Below are 24,048 nucleotides of genomic sequence, written 5' to 3'. Positions count from 1 at the left end.
ATAATATATTATAATTTATGTATTATATAATTCTTATAAATATAAAAATATAATATAGAATATATATTTCATACACACACACACTATAACCAAGGCAGGTTTATTGTAGGAAATAACTGGTTTCAGTTCAAGAACTTGATTTTAGAAAAGTGTTATACTCTATCATAGGACAGTTGGCAGAAAACTAAAGAAGAGAGATACACATATTCTTTTTTTTGTGTAGGTACACACAAATGTACATGCATACTTGCACATATGCTTGTTTACACATTTATCTATCAACTGCCAAATCCTAAATGTCCTATTTATTTTTTACTTTTAATAAAATTCCTGCAGACAAATGAGGTGGTTAGAAATAAACAGAGACAGAACACAATGGAGTTATTTACTGATGGAAATAAAGGTTCTACTACCTTTTAAAGGCTATTAAGTTAATAAATTGCTAAAATCAATATGTTCTGAAAGAAAGTGTCATTTTATTGCTCTATGATCCCCTTAAATGCATGATATGAACACAGTGTACACAACATAGCAGTTTTAGAACCAATTTTATATGGTCAACTAATTAAAAATGGTATCTATATTAATGGCATATAAAAGGTTTTCTACGAAAAAAAGTGGAATTACTGTAGAATGTAACTATTGATTGATTTCTCAGAAATAAATTTTGAAGTTCAGAGATAAGTCCCATTTATAGTTATGCAAATATCACAAATAATAATGGTAAAGTGCAGTATTTGTTTTGAAATAAGCTTAATTTGTCTCATAATTCTTTCAAAATAAATTCATTTCTTTATGCACTTTGGCTAATATTGGAAATGGAAATAGTATTCAATCAGTTCTAAATCATTTTTAAGCTAGATAATTTCTGGAAAGCGCTGACTTTTGTTAGAAAATCTGAAAATGGAAAATTCCTCTCAGTGATCTGTTATGTCCTCACATATTATTTATGAAATTCAATACTGCTTCATGGATTTCTTAAACCTCAAAATTCAGCCATCTGTAAACCTCTCTTCTCTGTAATGAATCTTGGAATAAGAAAGAAGGGAAAATATGTTTCAGCTTCCAGAGGAGATTTCTGAAGTCCAAAGCATTGAAGCTCACATACTTGTTTACTCAGGTGAATCAACAAGTCTTTTTCTCAGGTTCTGTTTGCTTTTATTTTGCATGTAATCTTAATAAATTTAATCATCAGTTTCAGAGCCATCATAGGTTCAAAACAGTAGTTTAAAAGGGAAGGAATGAGGTTGCTTCAGATAGGCACAGTAACTATGATTAAAACTGACAATTGAGGGAGAACATACTAAGATAATTATACAGGTCATCAGATGAGTGAACTTAAGCTCTATTTTAGTCTTAGAGCATACAGAGAAAAGAATTCCATAATCTAGTTTATTGTAGAAATGATAGAAAGCTGACCCCATCATAGTTAATTATAGTTATAAATGTAACATTAAATTATGTTCAATAAATTCTTAAAGGGAAGATCAGTATAATCAAAAGTAGAGATCTGAGTAATAAATTGTAGGCAGATTTTATTCTATATAAACATAGCAGGCTATTTAAAATGGGCATGACCAAAAAGCTTTATTTTCTGTTACCTAGTCACTGCAGTGCCTCTTTTAACAATAGGTTTGGAAGTTAGCTAATACATCAAGGTTTAGTTCAAGTTTTGGCTGCATAATAATTACTGATGATGCTGCAACAAGAGATTTAATCAACAGACTTAAGCGAACCTTTTAGATATCATTATAATTAATCAGTCATTATTTTTAATACTCTCATAATGATTTGAAACATTATATCCAGCCTCTAAGAAAAGCTATAATTTCATGTATGGATTTTCTGATTAGTAAATGCCAATACATAGGGAGACTAACACTTCACTAAGTTATTACAATAGTGAGGAGAAAGCCATATATTATTATCTCCCTTACAAAAGGATTGGAATAGAAAAAATAGATTTTATTCCTTTTGTATTGAAGATGAGAACATTAAAACAGATGGAGGAATCCACAAGAAAATAGTACTTATGAAAGAAAGATGCCATGAAATATGCTGCTAAAACAGAGAGAATAAATCAGTTTTACCATTTTCCAGATTTTCAGATCATCCATTATTTCTTTTTTAATGAGCTAAATAAATTGTGAATTATCAGTATACATGAAATAGAAATCTTTGTGCTTTACTCAGAATATCACAGAAATTTAGAGCTAGAAAGTGCTATCTAGATAACTAGTTCAAAGATTTTCAAATAGAAGTACATATCAAAATCACCAGGCATTATAAATTATCTAGATGCCTGGACCCACTGTCTGAATCAGAATTTTAAGCATGTGTCTTTTCAAAAGCAACTCCCTGTTTTAGAACAACTGAGTCCAACTCCTACATTTTATGGAAGAAACTGATAAACAAATTAAAATGTCTAATCTAATAAATTAATTAGAACTAAATGTGCTTTTGTCTCTCTCTCTTTTTTTCCTACAAAAATTGAATTTTTCCTCTCTCTAGGCATATTTAGATGGCTCTTTGTGTTTTGAGAATTCTGGAACTCTGAAGCTCTGATATGAGTCAGATTCTCTGTGTTAATTTCCAACAAATGTGATTAAGCAAATCTTTATGGAGAAGGAGGGTATGAAAGAAATGAAGGCTTTAGTATTTGGACAGAGTGCAGTTGGATTGATTCCGCACTGATGGGGAGTTTGTATTTCTGGAGAGAGAACAGAACCTAGAGGTTTTTGTGGCTCCAACTTGGTCAACTGGAACCTGACCACCGATTAGCTAAGCATCATGCCCTTGAAGGCAAGGGTACAGAGAAGGTCCTGGGAGCCACATTTGATAGGCAAGGATTGAAATCATTTCACAGATTAATATATTTTTGAAAGGAGAATGGAGATACCATATAGGCATTTTAGTAGGAGCCAAGATGAACTGTATAGCAATGGCTGTTCCGCATTAATTCTGTATTCATCTACCCCCAGGGTTTACTCGAATCCCAAGGGAAGGAAATGAGCAACTCTCAAATAACTGACATGGATTTTCAACCATATAGTGGATGAAGGTAAAGGTAGTTTTATTTTTTTTTAGAACACATATAAATTCAGTTTATCTTTGCATCTGAATGTTTGGGGGAAAAGTTAAACCTATAGTATACATGTATGTGTGTGTGTGTGTGTGTGATAGTTATATATATGTATGTATATTTATATATTGCAGAGTTGTTCTTTCCACATTAGTTCTACTGCACTATTTTTGCTTCCTCTGCTGTTATCAAAATTAAGCATTCATTATTCATGTAAGATACAGAGGAAAACAAAACTAAAATGAGAGGGGTAAATACTAGATTAATTTGATCATACATATTTAACCACAAAGAAATAGTTATTCTCAAATATACCTAACAAAGTTGCACTAGGGAATAGGTCTTACTATACACATTAACATTTGTATTATATTATATGCTAGACATTCAAAAGATTACTTTTTTCCTCCTATTATTTTCTTAGATTTACTGAACCATAAAGAAAGGAAAAGAAGAAAACTGGCTCATTGTTACAAATCATTTCCTACAGTGGATTTGAAGTCTTCTTATTTTCTGCTTTTCATCTAAATTCAACATCATGATGCTGCAATGTAATCAAAAGAAAATGCTGTAAATATAAAAATGTTAATTTGAAGCTATACACACGCCAGGTTCAAAGAAGATGCAAGCCACATGTCAGTGGGATTGCCTGGATTGATCTGGACGGTCTGGCTCATACAACAATCAGGTCAGTGACTCTTTAGGCAAATGCGAATGTTTTATAGATTAAATAAATAATCTTCCTGTTTTTTAAGAGTATTAAATATTCTGCAGAAAAATCCAACTCTATGCCCTTCTAATTTTATCTTCCAATTCAAATGCTTCAGCATTTTATGGTGTTTCTTTTACCAATGAGTTACTAAAAGCAAGTAAATATGAAACTCAAAAAATTATGTATGATGTCCATTCCAGGCTTTGTCTTAAATATATGAGTTTTAGCTCTTTTTATATGACTTAGTATCTTTGTACTATTTTTGTTTTATTATTATAGCATGCATTGTTTTCCAATATTATACTATTTATTCATATACAAAAAGGTAATATTTAACAAGAAATTTGTGCAAGAAAATGTTAAGTCAATTTTGAGGGCTCAAGCCTATATATATTCCATTGAAAGGACCGGCCCTTTACTGGCTCCTGGGAGATAACCTCTGAATTTGGAATATCCTGACGGATAATGTCTTTGATACCTGAGACCTCGAGCTGTGCCAAATAGTTTATGCTAATTAGATGTGATTTATGCTGGCAGCCCCTTTTTTATATATGCCTGGGGCTTTGGGCCATGCTGCATCAGCTCGGCGCCTGCAGGAGCTGGAGACTGATTAGCTAAGGTCAGTTACACAGGTGCTTCATGTCATCATGACTGACCTACAAGGAAAACCATAGACAACAAGGCTTTTGGGAGCTTCCTTGGTTGGTTACACTTTATGTATGTTGCCCTACATTGTTTCTGTGAAAATATTTCAAGTACTTTCATGCAACTCCAATGGGAGAATAACACCTGGAAGATTGTACCTGCTTTCTCTTAGACTTTATCTTATGTGTCTTTCCCTTCGCTAATTTTAATCTGTAACTTTTATTGGAATAAACCCTAGCAAGAAGTAAAGCAGTTTTTCTCAGTTATTCTTGTACATTAGCAAACCTGAGGGTAGTCTTTAGGCCCCAGACACAATATCTGAAAGTTATGAAATGCTTTGAACTTTAATATTTTAAGCAATCTGTGGTCTCCATAATACCTTTTCTTGGAAGGATATCACCAGTATGATGACATTTCTGTTCTTGAAGTTGATATATGACTTACAGTTAGGAGTTAGATAATTTCAATAGTCTCCTTATGTTAAAATATATTTAAACCAGTTAATAAGATGAGAACTTTATCTCTTCTTCAACCTGTTTCTTTCTGCTTCCCCTCCCCACCCCACATTCTTATTATCATAATTTCTGGAAATAGGAGTCAAGATTTTAAACTGATACTAAAGTTAGTTGGAATAGCTTTTTAGTGGCAATTCATAAAATAGATAAATGAGACAATAATATACTTGGAAGGTCTGTTATTTGGTATAGGGCAGCATCTAAAGTGGCACTCCTTGGCTTGTGAAATGACTGGCTTAGTGTCCCACAGAATATTTGTGGCAGTGTCAGGTCTATAAGTGGACTCTTATGATTACAGGTATGGGGTTCTTTCTTGTGTAATAAACTCATATTATTGCTGAAGTCACTGCCAAAATCACAGCCTAAAAAAGAGCTTAATTACATTATGGATGTTTACATTAGACGATTTACCTACAAGTAAAAGGAACTCTGACTTAAGCAATATTAAACAAGAGGCCGTAAGGATCAAATATATTAGGTCCAGAGGTTGGGCAGGCAACCTGAGAAGTTCAGTCAAGAGTTCAACAGTTGGTCACAGACCAGATTTCTTCTATCTCTAGGATCTGCCGTTTTCAGGGTACTCACTAATAATAGACTAATAGTTTATTATATTATTATTTAAATGGTTAATAGTGATAGTCTAATCTACTACACCCTCCATCTTGCTTTAGGACCTCAAAATGGTAACAGCAACTACAAAAATCTAGATGTTAGAGGGTATGGAAGAGGTCAGGCATACTTCTTACTCACATTCTAAGAGCAGGTGAGGAAATCTTTCCTCAGAAAGAGTGCCTCCCTTGCCTCAGAGACCAGCATAGTGTCACATGTCCATTTCTAAAGGAATCCCCAAGAGTGGGATGTGACTAACATGACTGCCTTAGACCTCAGAGACCAGCATAGTGTCGCATGTCCATTTCTAAAGGAATCCACAAGAATGGGATGTGATTAACATGACTGCCTTAGATAAAGCATGTGACATGGACCAAGACCAAGCATCCAGACAGCCACAAATACCTGAAAAGTGGCTAGACAACCTCTGGAGCAACTCTGTTTCTGGTCATGGATACCTAAATGTGAGTTACAGTTATTCCTTTAGGTATCTGCAGTCCTTGTGGGAAAAATCACTTTACCACAAATGTTCCTTTTGTTGTAAAAAAAAAAAAAATGATGTCAGTGCACTGATAGTCAAAATATGTGTTGACTGAAACCATATTTTGACTTTTCAAAGGTTTGCTTTCAAAGCTTTGTTTTCTAATTTCAACAAGTATAGTCCTCTTGCAAATATCAGTTCTGTTGTTAAGTAATAAACTATAAGCCTGGATTAGTATTGTAGCATTGACTTGTGTTGTATGCTGTTTATTTGCTGAAGCCAGTCAGTGAGTGAGTCCACCTTGAGTAGATATTTTTTATGTCAGGCTTTCTGAGAAATGAGGAGCCAGAGGGGATCCCAAATCAATTGCCAACCATGTCACAGATCGCTTAAGGCAGAATGGAACATGCTTGTGACAAAGGCAGTGACAAATGAATATGTACTGAAGGGGCACCACCAACCGATGGGTGAAGGAAACTGGAAATACGTGATATGAGATGGAGGTCAGAGTGGGATTTAAGATAATGATAATGAAATATATGTGTGAATGTAATACCATGAGTTAGATAAAAATAGGTGGCTGTAAGACTCACACAGTGCCTTTCAGAATAATTTCTGAAATTTTATACAGATTCAATATTGCCACAAGTTGTGAATATAATAAGTGAACCATTTGTTATATAATATTTAAGCCAACCTGTATAGAGTGGAGAATAGAACATGTTTTACTACATTAAAAAAAAAAAAAAAAAAAAAAAAAACAATGTTGCCTGAGTTTCTGTTTTCTAATCTTGAGAAGTAAGCATATGTAATATATATACACTAACCTAACACACAGGTAAAAGCTCACTCTATTTGTAGGTAGGGGTTAAATTATATTAGTCCACATTTAGGTATATAAAAGACCAGTGGATACTAACGAGATGCAGATCTTTGTAGGTAGAATTGTGCTCAAAGGCATTCAGGATGCAGTCATCAATGTCCTGTTCACATCTTATTCCAACATAGCCTGGATTGCATAAGCAGGAAAAGCCATCAACCGCTAGAAACAACAGAAAAGAGAAAACTCTTAACATTCCTTTAACCTTAGTACAGGTAAAGATAATTAGTCTAAAATTCTATAATCATTTATACATTTTGCTTTTAACCAAATAAAGTGTGAATTATCATATTTAATCTATTACATAGTCCTCTATGATATTTTCTAAATAATCATCTTACTCAGGTCTATTTAATTATTATTATTTTTGGGGGGGGGCGGGGAGAGAGTCTCGCTCTGTCGCCCAGTCTGGAGTGCAGCGGCTGGATCTCAGCTCACTGCAAGCTCCGCCTCCCGGGTTCATGCCATTCTCCTGCCTCAGCCTCCCTAGTAGCTCGGAATACAGGCGCCCGTCACCTCGCCCGGCTAGTTTTTTGTATTTTTAGTAGAGACGGGGTTTCACCGTGTTAGCCAGGATGGTCTCGATCTCCTGACCTCGTGATCCACCCATCTCGGCCTCCCAAAGTGCTGGGATTACAGGCTTGAGCCACCGCGCCTGGCCAGTTCTATTTAACTTAATAATAATAATAATAATAATAATAATAATAAAACTTCAATTAGTTGAAATAAGAACAATTACAATGGACATTTGGTAACAGTTTGCAAAGCAACAATGAAAATATGCAATTTTATTTGCTCTCTCTTGTTTTTGGCAGTACACAATATATATGATAAATAGGTTACTCTAGTATCATTTAATCTTCCCAAGTTGTTTTAGGTTTAATAAACAAGACCTTAACTGTTCAGCTGTTAAAGTTCTATGTATGACAGAATATATTAAAGTGCATTGTGATCTCGAAGTTGATAATGAGCGACTTAAGTCTTAGTTAAAAAGAGCTTTCACGTTTCATCAAAATCTTTTTAAAATAATGATCAAAATTTGTTCTTCATTTTACCATTAATGATGAAAAAGAATGGTGTCTGAAGCCTCTCAAGGAAGTAGTGACAGTATGAATTGCAGTTGGAGCAGGCACCAATTTGTAACTACTTACAGTCCGTCCCTGAGTTCTTCATTATCCCTGAGATTTACCATGAAATCTATACTGCCATTACGCCTCTGTGAATGTACTTGCTATTACTCTCATTAAATGCTTAGGTCTTCAGTGGCAAAAACATTTTTAATGCACTGTAAGAAATTTATCTAGCTTCTAGATTTCTGCAGCCACGTTTTGTACAACATATGTAACTAGGGCCTCTAAGGAGAACAGGGTAGTCATAGACATCCATAAGAGACTAGTGAAATACACAAGAATAGGCAGCTCCTTAGACAGGATTTTACTTCTGTTGTACTTTCTTTTTTTTATCTAGCACCTAGTTTTTAACCTATCATTGACTACAAATTATTAATAAACAGATATATTTGTAAATGAATTAATGTGATAAAATGATGTCAATCTGTGCTTCTTTCTGTGTTACACACGGTATTTTGTATTTTAACAGATTAAAACCACATATTATACAATATATAATTAAGACATTGTGGAGTGTCATCAATCACAACAATATTTAAAATTACACTTATGGTTATTATTGAAGTTTGGATAATGATGCATTCTGACAAGTAACAGACAACTGGAGTCAAATGAACTTTCAGCATTGATGTTACATGTTCTATGAAGACAAATTATAAATTACATGAAAGGCGAAGGACAACAAATGGTAACTTTGAACAAACAAAGTATCTGGAAACAGACTGTTAAAAAAAATAAAGCATGCTTTTACTGTCAATAAATGTGTTTCTAACATAGATTAATACAGACGAGGAACGTGTTTCTAATACTTTATTCTGGAATAAAAATCACTAAATGGACTAAGTGCCAGAAGAGAACCTAGGGAACTAAATTGGATACCAAAGGGAAATTGGATACTGCAAAGAAGATAGAAACAATTTAAATATTTAAAACAAAGTAACAAAAAGTAGAGGGTTTTTCTCACATGTAATTTGTTAACTATGGGGCTATGTGATAGCCAATAACCATTTCATAGGAAAGACATGTTACACACATAGTCTTGCTCTCGATTGTTGTTGTTGTTTTTAACATATAATCTAGTCACTGTGATATGGAAGTGCTGGGATGGGAGGAGTGTGGTCTTTTTAAATGATACAGAAGGGGGAAGGGAAATGCTGGGTAGAGGAGGGCTTGGTCCCTGGCTAGGGCTCCATCCCCAGGGACCTAGGTGAGGATTGGTACTCCTGCCTTCATGCCAGAATGTTTCATTTCCCAAGACCACCCTGGCCCACCCTACCCCCATCCTGTGCCTATAAAAACCCCGGAGACCCTAGCAGGCAGAGACACGTGTCCGGATGTAGTGAGGAACACATCAGGGGAAGAAGACACAGTGTACCTGGACATTAAGAGGTGTACCATCAGCGGAGGAACACATAGGTGGCTGGACATCAAGAGGAATGCCCTGACAAGCACCGGCATGCTGGCAGGCCACCGAGTCCCAGAAGGACATGGAGTTTTGTCAGGGCAGTCAGAGGAGAGCCCAGGCCGCCGAGCAGTCTGAGGTTTTCCCTTGGAAAACTATCTCCCTTCTAGCTCCCATTGTCTGAGATTTACTTCCACTCAATAAAACCTTGCACTCATTCTACAAGCCCAGATGTGATCTGATTCTTCTGGTACACCAAGGCAAGAACCTAGTATACAGAGAGCCCTCTGTCCTTGTGACAAGGTAGAGGGTCTAACTGAGCTGGTTAACACAAGCTGCCTATAGATGGCAAAACTAAAAGAGCAAAACTAAATGAGCACCCTTTAACACACCTCCACTGGGGCTTCAGGAGCTGTAAACATTCACCCCTACACAGATCCACCTCACATCCTCAGGATGTAGAGTCAGAGCCCCACATCCTGCCCATCTATATACTCTCCTAGAGGAATGGAGCACTGAGGAAGCAAGCCACTCCTCCTGTCACACACCCTGCAAGAGGGACAAAGGAACATTTCCTATTTCAACGTCATTGGTATTAGTCTGTGTTTGTAAATATTTCATGCTACTATTTTGAGGCCAAATTTTCTTAAAATAGGCCTTCTATGAGTCTGAATGTATTATTCATTTTATACTTAACTATGTACCAGACATCATATATACTGGTTGTACTGAACGAAAGTTTGAAATGTGATAAAACTTTTTGGTGGAATATACAGAGGTATTTTAAAACTGTAACAGCAGGCTGGGCATGCTGGCTCACACCTGTAATCCCAACACTTCGGGAGGTCGAGGCGGGAGGATCACTTGAGGTCAGGAGTTCAAGACCAGCCTGACCAACACAGTGAAACCCCATCTCTACTAAAAATAAAAAAATTAGCTGGGCTTGTGGCACATGCCTGTAGTCCCAGCTACTCAGGAGGCTGAGGCAGGAGAATTGCTTGAACCTGGGAGACAGAGGTTACAGTGAGTCTAGTTCATGCCACTGCACTCCAGTCTGGGAGACAGAGTGAGACTCCATCTCAAAAAACAAAACAAAACAAAACAAAACAAAAAACCCTGTAGCAACAAAATGGTGAACAACCGTATAATGGTGTTTGAGATTTACAGACTCACACACACACAAACACACATATATACATGTGTTTTCTCATATATAGTCCTGTAATAAGTACTGTTGACATGGTAGAGCTCTCTGATCCCTCTTGCAGGACATGCAACAGGGGTGTGACTGGCCTGTTCAGTTGTGCAGCTGCTAAAACCCCTTGGGGGAGGGAGACCACGCAGATAGGCAGGTGTAGAGTCCAGGGTGAGCGCTTTGGGCTCTGGACCTGTGGTAGTGTCTAGGGATGGGTACCTGAAACCCCAGTGTTACAGTGTTCTCTTAGCCTTGCTGTCCGCAGATGGCTTTAAGGGTTAACCAGCTCAATGGACCCTCTGTCTTTTCACAAGGGCAGAGGGTCAGTGTGACAGCTTTCTGTATCCTGAGCTCTCGCCCAGCATCCAGGAAGATTCGGGTCACATATGGGCGTAAAGGATGAATGAGAGGTCTTGAGTGGTGGAGGTGGCTCTCAGCAGGATGGATGGGGAAGTGCAAGTGGGGGATGGAGTGGGAAGATAATCTTTCCCTGGAGTTGGGCCGTACAGTGGCCAAACTCCTCTCTGACCACTCCTGAACTCCTCTTTGTATTCAGATGTTCCTCCTCTTCTCTCTTTCGCTGCTGCATAATCTGTTTGTCTGCTTGTCTTATCCGCTCATCTTCCGGTTCACTCTGGCGTCTGGGGTTCAGCATTTATATGGGTACAGGATAGGGAGCATGGCAGGCAAAAGGCAACTTTTTGGGTGGAAAAACAGGAATGCCTGTTCTCATGTATGGCCATGGTTATCCAGGCTTGAGGATGCGACCTTTGCCAGGGAACTACCTTCTTCTAACCAGTATTTCCCTGTCTCCTGTCTGTATCACTATTAACTAGAATTCAGAAAGTTTAGCTTCCCACACTATTTTATTTTAGAGAAAGTATGAAGAATCTAGTGTCTTAGTTTCATTCTGATAACATTCTACATATGTGATATAAATTTTAATAAATATTTTGGTTCCCTGGTACCTAAATATCCTTAGATGGGGCCCAAAATATATTATGAATGATTGTATGATGAAATACATTAATATGTTAGGTATTCAAATTTTATATTTCCCATAATGTATTGTGGTATCAAACATTTTAATAGGCAGTATTGCATTATAAGTAACATATTATAAACTGCATTTTCTTATCTTGGAAAAAGTATACATTAAAATATTTACAAAGAACTTCTAAAAGTCAAATATAATACATTGTTAATCAATGTGAACAATTTAAATTTAAATTGCCTATATGTAGTCATTATAGTAGGGCTGCCTACGTATTTCAAAAACAAAAAACCTCTAACTTCTCTCTCAGCCATGCAATAGTTAAAAAGACATGAATCTTTTTTAAGTATCATTCCTCACCAGATACCTGTGGGTTTGAGCTCAGAAATGATACAATACTGACTTATTTCAAGGTAATTTGAGAATTTCAGAAATTTTAAAATACAATCTTTGAAGTCCCAAAGTCTGGAACAAAAATAATAGCTTGGTGATTTATATCAAGAGCAGCAAAAAGATGGCATATAGTCCACGGAACTGTTTTGCTTAGCTGGCACCATGTTAGAACATTAACATGATATTAGTATCTACATAGATATTTCAGTTTGCTGGGACCCCACCACTACGTGTTGTTTTAAATCTGGGTGGCTTCCCCCAATTTACAAAATTCAGTTGCCTTGATGTTGGCTTTTATTTGCAGAGCACTTGTTTTAAGAAACAAATTTAAAATTTGAGTTAAATCCTACTATTTCTAAATAAAAAGACAATAATATAACTTTCTATTGAAATGAGGTTTTCATTTTAACTATTTACTCATATACTGAGGGATCATGTAGAAATATGTTTTAAAGAAGGTGAGTTAAAAACAAATAAGATACTTTTTTGCAACACCCTTCTAGACCTTTGTTTATTTCTGTTTCTCCTCTTCATGCTTCAGCCACATTCTGTGTATAATGTCATTTCATTTTCCTGTGTCTCAACAAAATTACCCATTTTAGGCATATTCTTCCACAGAAAAATCCATGTTTCCATCTTACTTTTCCCTCTTTCCTTCTTTTCTTCCTGTCTTTTTCCTCTATAAATTTATATTTTTTAGGAATATAAATTTCAGTAGGAAGAAGTGTGCACGTGTGAGGTGTATATGTATAAAATAGGCTAAACTAATGTTATTTTGAATATTGTAAACAATGCTTTCTCATGCCTGAGTGAATATTTTTTAAAATTCTACCATTTCAAACAAATTTTCAAAAGCTAATTCTCACACAAGAAAGGAAAAGTCACATTTCATCAGATTTCCTCGTTTGCTGCACTCACAAAAATATGAATGGATTTGTCAGAAATTGGGGGTACTTAGTGAAGATAACTGACATTGACTTTGATGTTCAAGCCAGGCTAAAGTCAGTAAATAATCCTGGTTAAATCCTAAACTCTCCCATTACTATGTTAGATTCTACATTGGTCTGCTCTACTACAATTGCAGCCACTGAAGGAACTCACTGTCATAGCAATATCCACGCAGGCAAGGGCTGGAACTGCTCTCATTGACATTGATCTCACAGCGTGGACCTGCAAAGCTGGCACACTGGCACTGGAACTCAAGGGGAAACATTTCCAAATCCATTTTCTCTTTACGCACAGCTCCATTCTCACAAGGATTACTAGCTTTGCAAGGCCCAAATTCACAGTGATGACTTGGAAAAGAAAGAATCAAAATGCCAGTGCTTATCAAATGAACCAATTCTTGCAACTGCTGTCATTCACCTGGCATATTTCAGCATAAATGCATCCAATTTATTCTCTATTATCTTCCATATTATGCTTGTGACTGTCTCTCTTTCCCTCTACATTACGATTTAAGAAATAAATGTTATTTATGATTTCTGTGCTTCATCTAACAAAGTACCAGCAGGTAGCAATGATAAGTGACAGCATTTTAAAAAATTATATTTTGTTTCTTCATACTTCCCACTTCTTGTTCAACAATGTTCTCTGAAGACATTGCAATTAAGAAAGTAGATTATTAACAATTTGATGCTCCCTATGTTTTATTTCTGGTACCCTGGAGGTTGCTACCACTGTAAGCTTTGTTTGATGGATTTCTTGCTATTCTCAAAACAAATAAATGATAAAAGAACATTATAATAAGCATCTAATCTTAATAGAAATACTTCAGTCCCGAATTTTTTTTATATTTTACTCAGAAAATCTAATTGCATAAAGTGATTGCCAAAGTGTGAAATGTACACAAGTATTTAAGAAATAGGATGGTTTGATTCAAGAGAAACCGTATCAGACAAAAAGCACAGTATAAGCAGCACAAACTTTTTCAACAAAGCAAAATTATTACTTGAGTGTCAGTTTTCTAGGCATAGTAAAATAATTAGATGTTAGCTATTTGGAAAGTATTTAAAAATAATGTCACTTATTCACTAAAATGTATAGTATATAGGTACAAACATAGGTTCTAAAAAGGCCTGGCTGAATACTTTAAAGCAGAAAATATACAGTCATCATTAAGTCCTTGAACTACTTAGGTTTTCTCAGTAATTTCACAAGTACAGGGAAAAGGGTATAACACAAAGACTTAGGATAAGGGATTAAGTTTTCAAAGTTGAGAAGTACCATAGTACTTTGAAAAATTATAAAATCCCAGTGTCCCTGTGACTCTCCCAATTCTGACCACAAGAAAAATAGTAAGAGGGCCTGCCTAGAAGCTGCTGAGGATATCAACAATGTGTAGAGTAAAGGCACCAAATTGATATCATTAGTGTCCATAAAATAAGAGCAATAAAACTGTACCAAAATGGAGATACTCAGTACTTCAATTTCCAAGTACAGCAAAAAAATAAAATAAAATAAAAAATAAAATAAGTGAAAATAAAAAATTACTTCCCAAGAACATAAAATAAAATGTCCTTCAATTAAAAAAAAATTAAAAAATAAAACTATTAAGTGGCTACTTTTGCAAGAGCAATGCTTAGCAGTATGGAGAATTCAAATAGAAACAAGATCTTTTTCTGAAACTATTATGAGATTGAAATGTATTGCAAGTAATACATTTCTCAATATTATTTTATCATAATCAAAGTGTTTTGTGAAGTAAGGGAAATTGCATTGAATAAACATCTTCTACTCATGCAGAAAAACATGAATCGTCTTTAATGAAAAGTTCCCATGCATACCCTTTCTTTCTAATTACCTACTGCTAAATATTTAATTGTGACACTAGGTGTTTTGCTTTGCTAGTGGGTTAATTTAGCTGTTGCTTTGTAAATAATTTTGTACATTATAAACATTATGTAGCTGAACAACAATGTATATGAGAAAATACTCATGATATTTTCTTTTACAGAACACACATGAATTCACTGCACCCCCATATTATGTTGATTTGTGTATTTCATTATACTAATATGTAATGAGCCCTTATTCCGTGGCAAGCACTGTGATAGATGTGGGAGGGAGGTGGGGGGCAGGTGTTTAAAAGAACAATGATGGTTTCAAATAGGCAAGTAAGGAAATGCAATAAGTGGTAAACATGGTCAATTTCCTGTGCTAAAGAGTCATTATGTGAGTAGAATTCCAATATGGTTTCCAAGATCTCCACCACTAGTGTACATACCATACATAATTCCCTCACTTTAAATGTGGGTGAGGCTGGGTGCAGTGGCTCACAACTGTATTCCCAGCACTTTGGGAGGCCGAGGTGGGAGGATTGTTTGAGGCCAGAAGTTTGAGACTAGTGAGACCCCTAGAGGTGTGAAGAGGTGGTGATGTACACCTATAGTCCCAGTTACTACTTGGGAGGCTAAGATGGAAGGATCACTTGAGTTTGGGATGTCAAGGCTGCAGCAAGCTGTGATTGAGCCACTGCACTCCAGCCTGGGAAACAAAGTGAGACTCTATCTCTTAAATAAATAAATCAACATGGGTAAGATATGTGAATATAATTGAATGTCACCCCGTAATTATTTACGGAAGTAAATAATAATTATGGAAGAAAAGACAAGACTGTGGATATAATTAAGTCCCAGAATCATAAGGGAGTCCATCAAAAGAGACATTATCTTGAGTGTGCCTGACTAAATCAGGTAAGACTTTGAAAGAAGTCAGAGGCATTATCCTACTTGCCTCAAAGAAGCAAATGAAAGCTGTATTTTATAAATCTCTATGAGACAGGGAACGGCATGTGGTTTGCAGCAGCCGAGAACACTCTAGACAGCCAGTAAGGAAGAAAGACCAGAGTTCTAAAATCACAAGGAATTAAATTTTACCAACAGCCAGTGAGCTTGAAAGAGAAACATGAGCCTTAGATTAGCTCACAGTCCTGGTCAACCTTTTGATTTCAGTCTTGTGAGACCATGAGTAGAGAACTCAGTTAAGCCATTCAGATTTCCGACTTGCAGAAATTGTAAAATAAAAAATGTGACTTGTATTAAATATATAAGCTTGTGATTAGTTGTTATTCAGCACAGAAAAGTAACACAGTCAAATATAAGGCCAACTAAGACATCTTCAGTGCTATTGGAAAGCCTACTGAACAGGTGATATTTGGAGTGATCCGTAAGGAATCATCACACATTATTGAGGTTAGATGTGTGGGATACAGAAGGGGATGGGGAGAGCTTTCTAGAAGGATGAGGGCCATAAGGTGAGAAAGTTCAGGAGACTGAAAACAAATCAATGTGAGTGGAACAGAAAATGCAGGGAAGAAGGAGATGCATTACCACATTTAAGGAATTATAATATGCCACCGACTTTAAGGGAGTTTATTTTATGTGCCATTAAGGGTCATAGAAAAACTGATGCCCTCCCACTCCCTTCACTACCTCCCCGTTAAAGATATCCAGCTCCTAATTCTGGAAACCTGTGAGTGCTATCTTATGTGGCCGATAAGATTTTGCAGATGTGTAGCCAGGCGCGGTGGCTCAAGCCTGTAATCCCAGCACTTTGGGAGGCTGAGACGGGCGGATCACGAGGTCAGGAGATCGAGAACATCCTGGCTAACACGGTGAAACCCCGTCTGTACTAAAATACAAAAAATTAGCCGGGCGAGGTGGCGGGCGCCTGTAGTCCCAGCTACTCGGGAGGCTGAGGCAGCAGAATGGCGTAAACCTGGGAGGCGGAGCTTGCAGTGAGCTGAGATCCGGCCACTGCACTCCAGCCCGGGCGACATAATTGAGGATTTTTATGTGGTAAGCTTATCCTATTTTATCTGGGTGGGCCCTAACTGGGTCTTCCAAGGGCCTTTATAAGAGAGAGGAAAGATATTTAAAGGAGGAAGGAGAGACATCAAGATGAAAGCTGGAGTTTGGATTGATGCAAGGAGGGGTCACGAGCCCAGGAATATAGGCAGCCTCTAGAATCTAGTAAAGGCAAGAAAATAGAAGTCTTCAGAAGCAACACAACCCTACAACAACTACCTCATGTTAGACTTGGGCCTCCAAATATATAAAATAATAAACTTGTGCAGTTTTAAGTTTATGAAAATTAGTTACAGCCATTATAGGAAACTAATACAGAGACCAAAAATTGACAGTTAAAATCCGATAAAGTGTTTAAGACATCATTATTGTGAAAAACTCTTCCCAATTTCAAAGATGCTTGTGTTAATATGTAATGTGTTAGTTATTACGCTAATTTGTGATGAAAATTGGGATGTGTTAAATGAAGTTCACTAATTTGAAATAACATCTCCATAGGCTGGGACAAGATCCTAAAAGGCTTTGTGATCTATGGAACTTAAACCTGGTGCACACTGAGGAACTGTTGAAAGCCTTCCTAAAAATGCTATAAAGTATGGTTGGTCTCCTTACAGAGAATCACATTGTATTGTATTTCTTAGTTGTATTTAAAAATATATATAATGCTTCTTTATTTCCTTGAAATTTTATTTGCTGAAAACTATATTCTCTCAAATTAATGTTAAGAAGCTAAAGCACATTTTATTTGCGTACATATTTGGTAGGAACAATTAAGAACCCGTTTTTTATTAGATTTTTACAATGATGTCATCAACTCAGAAAATCAAAAATACTGAGGTTCCCACTGAAATTGTACTGCCGGGTACATTGGCTCACGTCTGTAATCCCAGAACTTTGGGAGGCCGAGGTGGATGGTTCATGAGGTCAAGAGATCGAGACCATCCTGACCAACATGGTGAAAACCCACCTCTACTTTAAAAAAAAAAAAAAAAAAAAAAATTGGCTGGGCATGGTGGTGCACTCCTGTAGTCCCAGCTACTCAGGAAGCTGAAGCAGAATTGCTTGAACTCCAGAGGCAGAGGTTTCAGTGAGCTGAGATTGTGCCACTGCAATCCAGGCTGGCAATAGAGTGAGACTCCACATCAAAAAAAAAGAAAAAAATAGAAAAGAAAAAAGAAAAAAAGCCAGGCACCATGGCTCACACCTGTAATCCCAGCACTTTGGGAGGCCGAGTTGGGCAGATTACCTGAGGTCAGGAGTTCAAGACCTGCTTGGATAACATGGTGAAACCCCCTTTGCACTTAAAATGGATGGATGGATGGACTTTCCACTGGATGGATGACTTTCGATATCAAGTTCATTATGATAAACTTCATACATTCATATGTTAAACTTCTTAAAGAACACTGCTGTTTTAAGAGCTATAAGTGGATATAGATGTTTACAAAACTGTGAAAATGTCAAGCATGTCTTCATGTGAGTCTAGTAGCTTGAATTTTAATTTCTCATGATTTAGACAAACTTAAAATCTGCTGTTTAAAATGTTTAAAGTGATAACAAAAACTCAGATATTTAGAGAAACACAGTAGTTTAAAAGCGAGTAAATAATAGGGTAGAGACAATCTTTCCACACAAGAGACATCATGTATGACGTGTAAATGACAGAAGGCTTAGTGAAATCCACTACAAAGTTAAGTAAAGTAGAACCAAGTCATCCAACTTCTATAATCAGCAATAAAAACATGAAAGGATTAGACTGGACAGTATAAATCCTGTTTCTGCAGTAATATCAAAGGACATATAGCAGGTAAACAGTTCTTTATGGAGCATACCTCAACATATTCAACATGAGTCCTAATTCTCTTTATATTTTTCATAAAACTCATTATTCATATACTAAAGTTCTAAGAAAAGAGTCCTTTTCACTAAACGAAGATCTAGCTAATACTGTATACCTTTAAGGGACATTAAGTGGTAATGGACATTGTATATCTTTAAGGGACTTTAAGTGGTAGATATTCTGTGCATTGCAAAAGACCAGAGATGGTTGCTGTTATCTATCATTGAGAAATTTTATGTAAACCAAGGAAGTCTGAGTGATGAATTTTATGGGGAGACATCATTTTTCCCTCTCCCTATCCCATTCCCTCCCAGCTTCCTAGCTCCTATTTAAGTTGGACAAATTTCTTCTCAAATCTCGCAATGATTAGAGAGACAGAAAGCAATGGAAATAACCCCACTTTCCACATAACCTTTGGAAATAAAATGCTAATGGCAAATGTTACAGACGCATTTTACAAATATTGTCATAAATTGGAATATATTATTTATTTATTTATTTTACTCTGAGAAAGCAAATTCCCTTTCCAGGTTGAATGCAAACATACGAAGTCAATTATTTTCATTTTAATTTTATGATTTACTCTTTTAAATAATTTTTGTTTTAAAAAGCATACCTTCAAGTATGAATAAATAAAACATTAATACCCATGTTCATGTATGTTCTTTCTTGACCTGATTAAATAGCAAATGAATTGATTTTTATCACTTCTTCATGTTAGTAAAATATTTTGTGAGTAATTAAACTGAGTCAATGAAGCAGCCCCACCAGTATCAGCTAAGCTGAACTGGCTGCATAATATGACCCTGGTGCTTTTCTTTTGAGCATAAACAATTTTATGGAACACCAAAATCAGACAAGGTCTGTACTCATGAAGGAACATAATACAAATAATATCACTCCACACTCATATCTGAGCACAGACGAAAACAATAAAGCTGTCTAAACCACAAAATGGCTTAGATTCATTTTTCCTATCTCTTCTACAGTTTTTTTTTTTTTAAACCAATTAAAGTTTTAGCTGGATCTGTTTCTTCCACCTTTGAGATAACAATTTTAAAAATACTCTCCTTTGTAACTCTCAGTGTAGAGTAGAGGCCAAACTTCCTGGAACCATCTCCAGAGTCACTAAACCCAAGCTTGAATCTCAAGCCTCTGTTGAAATCCTCTCAACAAAGTGATCCAAAATTCCTCATGGTGTGCTGTTTCTTCATAGTATGGAGCCAATAAACTCAAGTTTGTCTAATGACAGGTGAATTTCTGGTGGTCTTTGATGGGAGAATGCCCATAAAGATAATTCTACTCTGGACTAGAAATAAGAGAGCATTTATGTCTATTTTTCTGTGATTGATAAAAAAAAATGCACTGTATTCCCATAGATGTATAATATATGTATGTATTGGTATGCTAGGGCAACCATATCAAAGTACCACAAACTGGGTGGCTTAAACAACAGACAGTTAGTGTTTGACAATTCTGGTGTCTAGAAGTCCATGATCAAGGTCTTGGCAGGGTTGGTTCCTTCTGAGGGCTGTAAGAGAAAATGTGTTCCATTTCTCTTCTCTAGCTTTCTGTGTTTTTCTGGCAATCTTTGGCATCCCATAGTTGTAGAAGCATCACCCTGATCTCTACCTTCATCTTCACATTGAGGTCTCTCTTAATATTTTTCTGTGTCTAAATTTTCCCGTTTGTTAAGGACAGCAGTTATATTGGATAAGGGCCCACCAACTCCAGTATATCCTCATTTTAATTTAACAAATTACATCTGAAATGATCCTATTTCCAAATAAGGTCACATTATTACAATAAGGTACTAAGTGATTAGGGCAACAACATAATTTTGGTAGGAACAACTCAATCACTAACAATGTATTTTGAAGTGAAGGAAGCATAAGAGATTTTCTGTTTGTTGGTTTTGTTTTTTGGTTTGTTTGTTTAGAAGCTTTTTTAAAAGACCATGTTCTTCTAACGGTTCTCTACTAAAACTGTCTCATATTTCCTCTAAGGTTACCTTTAGTAAAGCCTGTATGTATACCCTGTGTGCGTATGTTTGCTAATTGTTTAGTAGTTCTGAATTTTATTGTTGTTGTTGTGTAAATACAGTTAAATTGTGATTTTGCAATCTTAGCTTAAATGATATTTTAAAAATCATAGTTACAAAAATATGGACCTTATTGTATGATATCATTTTGGATTCTAGAAATAAAAATAAAGCTTATAAGATTATCTCAATGAACACAAAATGGGGAACAGAATAAGTGGCATAAATGTAGAATAAGAAGAAAGACTGGTTGTCATATTTTTTATCAATCCGATGATTTCAACACTTGGTTTTACTTTTGGGTAACACATAGTTTGGATTAAGATAAACCCATTGATAATAATTTCCATCAAATAGGAAAAATATTTCTTTATATTAAAACATTTGTGAATCTAGGTACTCCCATATAAGCAAAGACTAAACATTCTTATTCTTTTTTACATTTTTTCTGTTATGTTTCTAAAAATATTTAATTGAACATTATATCTATTAAACCACTCTCACTGCCACTTCCAAAATCCTTGTCCTGTTATTTTTCTGTCGTATCTATTTTGTAAAAATTCAGCCATCCATACAAGGCAATATGTGGCTAACAATGTGGACACAACATTACAAAGAGCTTGAATCCAAACCCTGGCTTGATCTTTAAGTAGATACATGATCTTAGGCATGTGACCTTTCTATGCCTCTGATTTCGGATACCTAACATAGAGATAATAACATCACACAACTCATAGGTTTGTAGTACAAAATAAATGAGATAAGGTATGTTAAGCATTTCAAAAAGTACCTGCCAAGCAGTATATTAATTTAACACATTATTACTTTTTCATTATCTCTGTCCATTTGCCTAGCTTGCTGATTATTTCTGGTAAGACAACAGGAATTATTTCAAAATCAGAATTCCTAACTCCAGGTAGGCACCCAACTCTTAGTAATTGTATTAATCCATTCTCATGCTGCTAATAAAGACATCCCTGAGACTGGGCAATTTGTAAAGGAAAGAGGATTGATTCACAGTTCAACGTGGTTGGGGAGGCCTCAGGAAACGTACAATCATGGCAGAAGGGGAAACAAACATGTCCTTCTTCACATAATGGCAGCAAAGAGAAGTGTCAAGCAAAATGAGGAAAAGTCCCTTATAAAATCATCAGCTCTTGTGAGAACTCAGTCACTATCATGAGAACAGCAAGAGAGTAACCTGCTCCATGATTCAATTACCTCACACCAGGACCCACCCACAACACATGGGGATTATGGGAACTACAATTCAAGATGAGATTTCGGTGGGGAGACAGCCAAACCATATCATTCTACCCCTGCCCCTCCCAAATCTCATGTCCTCACAATTTAAAACACAATCATGCCCTTACAATCATCCCCCAACATCTTAACTCATTCCAGCATTAACTCAAAAGTCAAAGTCCAAAGTCTCATCTGAGACAAGGCAAGTCCCTTCTACCTATGAGCCTGTAAAATCAAAAGCAAGTTAGTTACTTCCTAGATACAATGTGAATATAGGCATTTGGTTAATGCACCCATCTCAAATGGGAGAAATTAGCCAAAACATAGAAGGCACAGGCCCCATGGAAGTCTGAAATCCAATAGGGCAGTCATTAAAGCTTCAAGTTCCAAATTGATCTCCTTTACTCCATGTCTCGCATCCAGATCACATCTCACGGCCTTGGGCAGCTCTGTCCCTATGGTTTGGCAGGCTAGCTGCTTTCACAGGCTGGCTTTGGGTGACTGCTACTTTTCCAAGTGCACAGTGCAAGCTGTCAGTGGATTTACCATTCTTGGGTCTGGAGAACTGTGGCTTTCTTCTCACAGCTCTACTAGGCAATGCTCCAGTGGGGATTCTGTGTAGGGGCTCCAACCCCACATTTCCCTTCTGCATTGCCCTAGCAGAGTTTCTCTGTGAGGGCTCCACCCATGCAGCACACCTCTGCCTGGACATCCAGATATTTCCATACATCCTCTGAAATCTAGGTGGTGGTTTCCAAACCTCAATTCTTGTCTTCTGAGCACCTGCAGAACCAACACCACATGGAAGCTGCCAAGGCTTGGGACTTGCACCCTCTGAAGCTACAGCCTGAACTGTACATTTGCCTTTTTTAGCTATGGCTGGAGCAGCTGGGAGGCAGGGCACCAAGTCCCAAGGCTGCACACAGCAGTGGGGTTTGGGACCCAGTCCAGCAAACCATTTTTCCCTTTTAGACCTCCAAGTCTTTGCTGGGAGGGGCTGCCATGAGGTCCTCTGACATGTCCTGGAGACACTTCCCCCATTGTCTTGGCGATTAACATTCTGCTCCTCATTACTTTTGCAAATTTCTGCTGCTGGTTTGAATTTATCCCTAGAAAATTGGTTTTTATTTGCTGGTACATCATCAGGTTGCTGCAAATTTTCTAAACTTTTATGCTTTGCTTCCTTTTGGATGCTTTGCTGCTTGGAAATTTCTTCTGCTAAATACTCTAAATCATCTCTCTCATGTTCAAACTTCCACAGTTCTCAAGGGAAAGGGCAAAATGCCACTAGTCTCTTTGCTAAAGCATAACAAATGTCACCTTTGCCCTAGTTCCCAAAAAGTTCCTCATCTCTGTTTGAGACGACCTCAGCCTCAACTTTATTGTCCATATCACTATCAGCATTTTGGTCAAAGCCATTCAACAAGTCTCTTGGAAATTCCAAACTTTCCCACATCTTCCTGTCTTCTGATTCCTCCAGAGAAGGAAGTTCCAAATGTTCCCACATTTTCCTGTCTTCTTCTTAGCCATCCGAACTCTTCTAGCCTCTGCCTGTTACCCAGTTCCAAACTTGGTTCCACATTTTTGGGTACCTTTACAGCAGCACCTCATTACCCAGTAGCAATTTACTGTACTAGTACATTCTCATGATGCTAATAAAGACATAACTGAGACTGGGTAATTTAAAATGGAAAAAGGTTTAAGTGACTCACTAATCAGCATGGTTGGGGAGGCCTCAGGAAAGTTACAGTCATGGCAAAAGGCAAAGCAAACACATCCTTCTTTACATAGTGGTAGTAAGAAGAACTGCTGAGCAAAAGACAGGAAACCCTTTATTAAATCATCACAACTTGTGAGAACTCACTCACTCACTATTACAAGAACAGCAGCATGGGGGTAATCATACCCATGATTCAATTACCTCCCACTGGGACCCTCCCACAACATATGGGAATTATGAGAACTATAATTCAAGATGAAATATGGGTGGGAGGCCGGGCGCGGTGGCTCAAGCCTGTAATCCCAGCACTTTGGGAGGCCGAGATGGGCGGATCACGAGGTCAGGAGATCGAGACC

General features: G+C 36.8%; 1 protein-coding gene across 1 annotated transcript in view; it reads right to left on the bottom strand.

The window, feature by feature from the left end:
- Window positions 1–24,048, bottom strand: part of LOC108539741 (protein eyes shut homolog) — a gene marked incomplete at both ends in the record, with an annotated part of 872,682 nt that overhangs the window by 436,767 nt on the left and 411,867 nt on the right. The window contains 1 exon segment of the mRNA XM_017888636.1: window positions 6,965–7,086. Coding sequence (XP_017744125.1) covers window positions 6,965–7,086 — 122 coding nt within the window.

This window comes from Rhinopithecus bieti, unplaced genomic scaffold (genome assembly GCF_001698545.2).
Source record: "Rhinopithecus bieti isolate Rb0 unplaced genomic scaffold, ASM169854v2 scaffold_1468, whole genome shotgun sequence".
Classification (NCBI taxonomy): domain Eukaryota; kingdom Metazoa; phylum Chordata; class Mammalia; order Primates; family Cercopithecidae; genus Rhinopithecus; species Rhinopithecus bieti.
The sequence above is the reverse complement of the archived record's forward strand: the minus strand, read 5'-3'. Positions and strand labels throughout refer to the sequence as shown.